This window comes from Pungitius pungitius, chromosome 7, assembly GCF_949316345.1.
Source record: "Pungitius pungitius chromosome 7, fPunPun2.1, whole genome shotgun sequence".
In the NCBI taxonomy this organism is placed as follows: domain Eukaryota; kingdom Metazoa; phylum Chordata; class Actinopteri; order Perciformes; family Gasterosteidae; genus Pungitius; species Pungitius pungitius.
The window spans coordinates 5,490,310-5,499,802 of record NC_084906.1 but is presented as its reverse complement, the minus strand read 5'-3'; the positions used below and the strand labels follow the sequence as shown (position 1 = coordinate 5,499,802).

The 9,493-nt window shown below is 43.1% G+C and overlaps 1 protein-coding gene across 2 annotated transcripts; it reads left to right on the top strand.

Annotated features, from left to right (window-relative positions):
• The first annotated feature begins 3,375 nt into the window (after positions 1–3,375).
• gorab (golgin, rab6-interacting) lies at positions 3,376–9,178 on the top strand. 2 transcript variants are annotated; one of them, XM_037470431.2, is made up of 6 exons: positions 3,376–3,472; positions 3,591–3,661; positions 3,842–4,148; positions 4,695–4,796; positions 4,907–5,047; positions 7,538–9,178. In XM_037470431.2, exons 2-6 carry the CDS (start codon positions 3,607–3,609, stop codon positions 7,992–7,994), a joined length of 1,062 nt encoding a protein of 353 aa, XP_037326328.2. In that variant the 5' UTR covers positions 3,376–3,472; positions 3,591–3,606; the 3' UTR covers positions 7,995–9,178. The 2 variants fall into 2 exon arrangements, with proteins under 2 accessions (XP_037326328.2, XP_062419616.1); XM_062563632.1 differs by having other exon boundaries at positions 3,460–3,661; positions 7,538–9,177.
• The last annotated feature ends 315 nt before the right edge of the window (positions 9,179–9,493 follow it).

Below are 9,493 nucleotides of genomic sequence, written 5' to 3'. Positions count from 1 at the left end.
CAAAGTCAAAACACAACCCAGTCTATGGCCAATCATCTGCCTTTTTCGTCAGCTCCACATCATTTTCCTTAATCAAAGATCTCTGGGAAGTCACACGTCTCTTTGGGGATTAATAACTGCTCCAGAAATATGTAAAAATAACTGTGAGAATTAAATACACTGAAAATCAAATATAAATCCTAGTGAAATTAGATCTTGGCTTAACTTCTGAGAGTGAGATCGATGTCAATCTTGTGTTTAGGTATTAAACTTGAATCTAGCTTAAGACTGGAAAGAAAACAGCTTGCTTATCTATGTTTATGCAATTAGCAAAAAAACTAAAATTGCAAATTTCCATTTATCCTTTTCTTTTGACTCTAAGGATCTATGTTGTCAAGCAAATGCACTTCTGTGCAGCATCTCCAGCTGTAACGATGCTGTGAGCAGGTTTGGGTTTTTACCGGCATGATAATGCCAAACCTGGCATGAAATAATAATAATTGTTAGATGGCTAATTATACCTTCTGACTCAAACTCAAAAATGACTTTGTTGTAAGTCGCAGCGTGTTTCATTTTCCGTGACAGCAGCCATCTCAATACAAACCGACAGGCCGACTCCAGACGGACTTCCACCCTGCAAGATGTCCGGGCTTCCAGAACGAGTCCGATCGTTTATAATATGAAATATGAGCACTGTCCAAAGAGCTCTCTGGTGCACATAGGGAAACAGGCAGTTATTCTGTTATCTCCCCTTTACAGGTGAGACTACGCCGAGTCTGCAGCACACACCTCTGATGGGACACTCTCCAAGAACTTTAAGGGAGCTTGGTGTGAGTCTCCAGAAAATGAAGGTGGAGCAGCTCAAAAGAGAACCTTATTTGAAAGCCTTAAGTGAGGATTTCTGTAGTGTTGAGTGCATTTTAATCTTTTCAACACCAAAGACTGTTGGAGCTTGAGTTACAGCAGTCCCAGGATTTTAAGATCACCAAAACCAAGAAATAACCACTCTCTTCCTGAGATATATCAAAAATATTATTCATCTTAAAATTATGTTTGTCCACATTTTTGTAATTTGCTCTGTCAAATGTGTTATCATTACTTATTTGGTAGCACGAAAATCCGTCAACGCAGACAACATTAGGACTTGGTAGGATGTTTTTTTTGGGGGGGTGATACAGAGGACAATTGAGGGACATACGCTGAGGGTGAAGAGAGTTTAGAGATAAAGGGAAACAGCGTGCATGATGTCAGGCCGGCGCTGCAAACTGGCTGCAGATGGCGGGACGAGAGGTCAGGGATGGAAATTAAAGAACAAATTCAGAGCAGCAGCTGAGGGGGGGAGGAGGTGCTCTCACTGAGGCGGGGGTCAGCGTTGACCCTGCACACATACATTTTTTTTTAAACGGCAATTAGAACTTCCTCCAGCTTCCAGCTCGGAGCCACGGCGACAGCCTGACCCCTAATCATCCTCAATTTGGTTTGGGCTCCGACGCACGTCTCCTCAGATTGGCTGTTTATTTTTCACAGCACTTCCTGTTTGATTGAGCACCCCTGGCTTTAGGGCTTCAGTGAGCGTGTGGGGGGATGCAACGGTGATGTGCACGCTTACTGCTCGCGTTAAATCATCCACCGCCACGAGCAGTCAAACCTCAGAGAGATCTATCTCCCGCTATCCACAGAAAAGCGCCAAATGTGGATTTATGCATTTTGCATCAACTGATGTCCACTTCCTGTACAGGGAGGATAAACTTCCTCTGCTTCTTAGCAGACTCGTCTCAACAGACGTGGAATACAGATCTGATACGCTGAACTCCTGAACTGTGTGCGCAGCCCTCACGGTAACCACCTTCTCTCCTATCAGCTGCACCCTTTCCTACAGGCGCCTTTGTACACTTCTTCTAAACCCCATGTCTCCCTGATGTGCCTCTGCAGGTCGACCCAGTAATGAGCCATGTGGTCCCCTCTGGCGCTCCCTAATCAGGGACCCAAGGCCGTCCCGTCCTGGGCCTGATGCCGCGGCAGCAAAACAGTCTCTGAACCCAAAGTGGTTGTCTCCCTCCCATCTGGCCTCCATGCCAGGCCCTGTCTCCACTCTGCCAGCGATTTATGCCCTCCTGAGGTGTTGCGCCTTTTAACTTGCACATAATTGGCCCCCAGATGCAAAACAACTACGAGGGGGCCCATTTTTATTAGTTGTCAAGCAGAGGTCAATGTTTTTCTATCGCTCCAGCTCCTCGGTGCTGCCAAGGTCAAAGAGACACATGTTGTGTCTCTACCTTAACCAATTATTGAAAGAAAGGAAGTGTCTGCATGAAGTCAATTATAAAATGACGCAATGATGGAATATAGGGTGTGTGCTGCATGACAGTGCTAAATGAAGCGATAACTCTGATTTCCCTTGCCGCGTTTTCAGTCAATAGACTTCACCTAGGCAACTGACTCAGCGCGTCTAATACGCCAAAGGTCAATTGCCTATTTATAGATGATATTCATATTTCGCTGGTCTGAGCATACAATCAACGTGTGATAAGAAATTACAACTGTTTATATTTGTCCTCCTCTGTTAAAAAACTGTTTTCCAGATAAACTTTTTTTTGTGTACGGTCTAAGTCTAAGGCTAAGTTTGCTGGGTCAAAGCTTAAGTGAGAATTTCATTCTGAAAGTTAAATATGAAATAGAATTTGAATGCCCTGATTTTTAGTCTTGCTAGGAATTTGGTATTAAATATTGTTTAACAAATGTGAATGAGTCCATAATAAAATAGATGAATTGATTAGTTAATTAACTATAAATGTGTACTTTAGTAAAATGCCTGCTCACAAATGGGAGCTCATCAAACAAGCTGCGGTACACTTTCCGGTACAACCACTTAAATGGCATGCTGCATTCACATGAAACAGTTCCTTAGTTAACCTTTGACCCCTTTAACATGCTTGGGTCCTATGCAATCCGTGAGCGTTCAGTTCTGTCCCACTGTAAAATCATCAAGTGTTTCAGGGCTCTCTCACAGACATTTTGAAACATTTCAATTAGTCATTAAAGCTGTTTTGATGGGAAACAAGGAAATAGATTATTTTAAGTTGCCTCTCATTTTGTGAGAACGGAGCCTAAAATATTTCAAGTTTAAAAATCAATAAATATCCACAATGGTACACAATAATGTTTGATAATGTCATGGCAACGTGATAGTTGTCTGTAAAGTTCACTCCCATTTGTATTTATTAATTTAATGGTTTTGTTGAGATGGTATGAGGTGAAATGCCTTCTCCATTGTGACCAACAGAGTACCATTTTTATGAAAACAAAATGCATCAAAAATTGAATTAATTAAAATGTACAAAAAATTAGCTACAAATTTAAGAAATAAAATGTGTATTTTTTATATTTGCCGTTACGGTGCAGTGTGCTTTCCATTCAGGCAATATCTGCGACATCTACTTCAGTCGTCTTTTAGGGGTCCTTGACGTGGCATCAATAAACAAAGATGGCGACGGTTGGTTGTAGCTTCATAGAGTTTATCATGTTTAGTTGTTTAGAATGATAATCTTACGTCAATAGGACCGTAACTTTTCTATATGCATAAATACTGCTGTGTTTTTGACGCTGTGTAGGTGTGACGCTCTAAAAATGAGCGGCTGGGCCGGTTTTTCTGAGGAGGAGCTTCGGAAGATGCAGCAGCAAGGTAACATCTCCTACTGCCAAAGCTGCCCGGTCAGGTTAACGTCTCTCTGCCCCAGTTGCAGGCTTGTTTTTGAACAAAGCTGCCCGGTCAGGTTAACGTCTCTCTGCCCCAGTTGCAGGCTTGTTTTTGAACAAACGTAACGTTAAGTCTGACAAATATTCTGTAAAAATGCATTATCAGGCTCAGCAATGCCCGCAGCAGCAGCAGCCCGCGGGCGGAAACCGGTTCCAGCCAACCGGAGTCGGCAACAGTTACAGCGGGAGAGGGCCCTTCAGATATCCGCTCAAAAAAACGGAGCCGGGTCTCTTTGCCTCCCAACGGAGCAACAGCTCAGCAAACCCCCGCCAGCGAAAGAAGACCCCGAGCCTCAGCCCGCTGCCCCTCCAACAGCGGCTGCGGCCGACAGACACAGACCCACCGAGATGAAGCCTGCTCCGGCGGAGGAGACCCCGGTCGTCAAAGAGCTGGAGAAACCAGAGGTGGCACTGTTAGTATATCTTTTTTTTTTATACTATTCTCACTGCTGTGATTTCATTGTCTGGTCAGGAGAAGAGCTGTTCTCTTCTCCCTGGCATTGCGCTGCTTCGGTGTTCACGGTCTGACCCGTTTGGGAACGTAGGGTGCAGCACGTAATTATGTGATTTGGGTTCATGTTGTTACCTAGAAAGTCATTGTCTATTAGCTGGGACCAACGAAGAGGACAGATCAGAGAGAAATACACTGATGGGATGTTACCCAATTTAATCAGCAGTCACATGAGTGATGAGCTAACACTAAAGTAGGAATTTATCTAAACATAGGTCACTATTATTGCGCCACAGATTTATCAATTCAAGTATCATATTACATCTTGTCTTCACATGGTGTATGTTCACTATCGTTTCTTTTAAATTTTAGTCTACCTGCTTTTATAAGTTCATATTTGTTTTAATTCATCTCTAGAATTAGATGCGAAACATCTTTCGTAGGGTGGATTTGTATTTGTTTTGTTTTCCAAGCATCATTGTGTGTTAAAATCTTTGTTTGACCGCAGACGGGAAAAGACGCGCCTGGAGCAACTGCAGCAGGAGCAAAAGACAATGGAAGAGAGGAATAAACGCAAAAAGGCTCTGCTCACAAAAACGATCGCTGAGAAGTAAGCGTGGCTGTCTTGGAACTGTAGTGAGAAACGTGGTGTTGTGAAAGTAAAACCAATATTGGTGCGGAAGGATGAAATTTGCCTCAAGAGTTTGTTTTTGTCCACAGGTCCAAACAGACTCAGGCAGAGGCCGTGAAGCTGAAGAGGATCCAGAAGGAGCTTCAGGCCCTCGATGACATGGTGTCCAATGATATCGGCATCCTGAGAGTAAAGATAGAACAAGCGAGCTGGGACTACTCTGCTGCCAGGTAGATAAATGACATGAATCAAAGTGCAAAAACAAACGATTACAACAACAAACATTTGATACCTGTAACCAATTGAGTCATTCCAATCCTGAACACCCGTCTCCCCCTTACAAGTCCTCACTGCAGCAGGTGTGAGAAAAAAGGCTTCTCCTGAACTCCTGATGTGTTACTTTGTATTATACCACGGGTAGATGAAATCCAGCGTTCTGATTGGTTGAGAGTGAGTCACGGGGGGTGCATTATTGAGCGATAATGTACAGTTGCTTTTCACACTGACCCAAGCGTCCATATCACTGCACACTTAAAGTAACAAGTTAGCATTTGCTGGACCGTTAGTTGACATTTTAGCTTTTAGCTCGGTGGCGATCGCCGGAAAAAACCCGCAAATCCCACAAATGATCGTTTTGAGGCAATGCGAGCTTTCGCAACTGGACAATTAAGGTTTACGTTATGAGCGATGTGAATGAATGAGATGGTGCGGGACTTGATGTTGTCTACATGCACGTATGGGGACTATTTTTCCTCTAGACTGATGAAATGTGATAGAAGACGTTTGGTGGCTACAACTATTTTGTGCTGAAAGGCAGCTATTTAATTACCATTTGTAATTTCGCTGGTAACCATGTTATAAAAGCAATAAAGTACTTGAGGCACTACTTTATCTTCAACAATGTAACACTTTGAGGGTTGCCTCCGCTGCACGTCGGGCCTAACTACACCCTCGAACTGTTACATTATTGGACGATACAGTACAGCCTCTCATACCTTATTGCTTTGATAACCAGGCAGCTCTGCATCTTAGAACTAAACTAACACACTTTGGTGGAGGAATCCACGGCTCCAGTAATGGAGTTAATGTCAATATCTGATGAGACCTGAGGTTTTGGGGAAGATTGTGTGTGATTGCTTTGACATCCCCAACAATAATTTGCATTTTGATAAATGGCAACTAAGCTTTAAGGATTTTGTGACGCCACATTTTCATTTGAAATGACCATGGCGTCATTAAACAGCACCGTGAGCCCTTCATTTGTGACAAAACAAAGTGACACGGTAAGGAAAGGAAGTGTACATTCAGTGTAACTGGTGCCCCCTACAGCTTGTTACTAGAATGGAAGTAAACCAGACCCCTCCCCAATGCTTCAAATTGACATGTGTTCTCTAACACTTCAAACCAGTTTTCTGCAGACAGTCCAGTTCTTCACTTTGCTTCAACATACAGCGAGTAGAATGAAGGATTACAACTAAAAGCAAAACATAGGATGGACATTTTATAGTTAGGTGTAATTGGCAGCTACAGACGGTATAAAGATCGAGAATAGTTTTGTTATGTGGGTTTTTCAACATTAATCCAGAAAGAGTTTGTGTTTGACCTCGAAGCTGTGATTTCCCCACGCAGCCGCTTGTGTTTAGGGATCAGCTCCATGTCATGAACACTGTTCATTACAGATGTTTGAATAAAAGGACGTGGCCCTCACAAGGTCATTACACTGGATTCTGTTATGATTATGTTGATGTAATCAATTCTTGAGGTTTTGCTGAGGTACAACGTACACCCCCCCCCCCCCCCCCCCCCGAGATGAAATGTTTTACATCATATGTTTAGTTAACGCAATGTTTCTAAACAGCTCGTGATGTTCTGGTCTTCACAAGTGGAACAATATTTCTATATTCAGACGTGGGAGAAAAATGTTCTGACAAAATTTAAAAATGTCCGATTTTAGAACTATTTCAGTACTGAAAATCATGCCATGTTGTTCATAGTTTGAAGTTAAAAAGTTTGATGCTGTAGTTTTTTTATTTATGTTTATAGTATATTCTTTGAACAGTTAACATATTGTTCAATTTGAAGAAAAAAATGTACCTTGGCAACAAAAAAACTTTTTTTAATATCATCAATTGTCGTTTTGTGCTTCTTTTTTTTCTTAAGGGGCGATTTAGGCACCTTTTAGGCCCCGGAATTGGAAAATACCAATCCCTAAAAAATGTAGTGATTTTACTTAGGGAATTATTGAAAGCGAGTCATGATGATCGATTTAATAATAAACAAATCGGCTTATTGACTAATCCTTTTTTGCGCTACAGCTAACCGTGGCCCTCAGTGGACCAATCCAACATTCTCAGTGTTCTGAAATGAATTTCAGTCAGATAGGTTTTCTCTGATTTTAAATATATTGGACAGATTATTTCTGCTTTAAGCAATCCAAATTCACTTTTATTTCCCTCTTCAAAAACAACAAAATCTTATGCTTACGTTTAAAAGAGCCGGACTTAAAAAATGCACAATGCGCGCTCTGCACATTCAACAGGCCAGGATCACAGGCAGCAAATATTGTAAAAGGAACTTCAACTATTCTACCGTCACAGAATGAAGGTCATATATCAAATTAAAAAAGTGAGATCATCTTTAGAGCGTAAAATAAGTACCCTTTACAGCCCTCTCAAATTCTGTTAAGTTAATTTCAAATGTTTCTATCCACACTTTCTCAGAAAGCGATATGAGAAGGCAGAGGTGGAGTACGTGACAGCCAAGCTGGAACTACACAAGAAGACTGAGGTGAAGGAGCAGCTGACAGAGCACCTCTGCGCCATCATCCAGCAGAACGAGCTACGCAAAGCCCATAAGCTGGAGGAGCTGATGCAGCAGCTGCATCTTCAGGCCACTGAGGAGGAGATGGAGATGAAGAGGCAGGAGGAGGAGGAGGAGAAGAAGAAGATGATGATGATAGAAAGCTGCACAGAGACGCAAAGGACCGGTTCAGCCGAGGACCAGGAGGGAATGGTGCAATCAACCAAAGACTGTCCACCCGCTGCGGAGGAGACCGTGACGGAGGAGAAAGGAGGGGACGTCCTGCGAGAGCTCCACCCGACGACTGAACCGGCAAAGACGGAACACGACTGTCAAACACTAGAGAACTCTGTTCAGAGTGGTGCTGCAGCCTCCTGATGCTCAGGAAACGCAATGGATCCCACCGCACCGCGTGAGTCAAGTAAAGCAGCGCAGCTCTCAGCCTCAGGAAGTGAGGGACCAGCAGAAATTCTCTTTTGGTTTCCCGCCAAACTGAGCCGGATCAAACGTGTCCCCTAGAAGTGACGGGTCTGCTTCCCCTGAGTTGATTGTTAAATCTTTTGGGTTTGGGAAGATTGTGCTTTTATTTATTGAGACGGTTTGATTGAGCTGTGACCTTTTTCAGAGTCTTCCCGTTTTTAACTGACACGTCTACTTAACAAAGTGCTGGTTGGGCCACGTATAGAGTTTTTGTCCCAAGGGGGGAAGTAGCTTCCACAGATTTTAAACTTTAGGGGTAAAGTTAGATTAGGGAACGGGGGAGATTTGTACTTTACAAGGTATTGGGTCTATTTGAGTAGAACAATATTTTTTACTTGAATATCTAAACTTGACTTCAACTATGTGGTCAGATTCATAATCATGTGTACCCATTCTCTGATCTTACTATTATTTAGCCAAAATTTGAAATTTGAGAACTTAAGCTTCTTTGGTTAAATGTGTTTGTGGGAGCGGGGGTGGGAAGACTATTTATTTTGATGAAACCATATCACACCCAGGTCTCAGTATGTGCACACCTGCAGGATCAGAACCAATCCTATTAATCATCAGAGTCAGAGTATCACCCATCCACCATTGTCAATCGGTCACATGACATCACATGTGAACGGCCTCATTCTAAACCTGACCGTCTTCCATTGTTGTCTCACTGTTGCCTCAATAAAAGATGGGACCTGTCTACTTTCTGGCCCAAACGTTGGAGCCTCCTGACTTCCGCGCCGTAGGCCGACATGTTTGCCGGCGCTGGGCTCAAATCTAATTCTCGTGTTGTCAGTTGAGCCGCGGGCCTCCCGACTGGTAAGACGATATCTGTTAATGTATGTGCACATACTTACAGCCACATGCCACTCGGCACAGTTTACCTTCTCCGGCTGCACGACGCGTCGACAATCCTCCGATGGTGACCTGCACATACGTGTGCCTGACCAAAGTCTGCTGGTGTGTGACGCAAACGATGAGAATACGCATATTTATTTGTAATTGGGTCAATATTTAAAGAGGTGACATTTAGATTTACACTGCGGTATAACATTTTAATAAAATGGAAAAAAAAAAAAAAAAAGAACTGTTCCCTTTTGTGCATGTTTTCTCCACCGTCTGTCATTTTAGGCTTCGAATCTGCAGGACTGGAGCTTGTGGTCCTGGAAGGAATTTACCCGGGGAGCACTTAGGGACTCTTGTCGCTTTTGTGAGTCGTTGGTAAAATGCAGTAAGTGTTTCTGTAAACCGCTTTGAGATTTTACTGCGCTCCGGTCACATCTGGCTGTCTGAAGGAGAGGCCGTAAAAGCTGCTCTCTTAATTAGTCGCTAGGTAGAAGAGTGGGAGAGTGACCACCTTCCCGTCTGTCCACGTGCAACCGCCAAGGTCAACGTTTGAA

Bases quoted from the DNA above. Each gene is read 5' to 3' on its own strand.
- gorab (XM_037470431.2), top strand. From the start codon at position 3,607: ATGAGCGGCTGGGCCGGTTTTTCTGAGGAGGAGCTTCGGAAGATGCAG. The intron at 3,662-3,841 runs GTAACATCTCCT...ATGCATTATCAG, and splicing joins TCGGAAGATGCAGCAGCAAG to GCTCAGCAATGCCCGCAGCA. The intron at 4,149-4,694 runs GTTAGTATATCT...GTTTGACCGCAG, and splicing joins GAGAAACCAGAGGTGGCACT to ACGGGAAAAGACGCGCCTGG.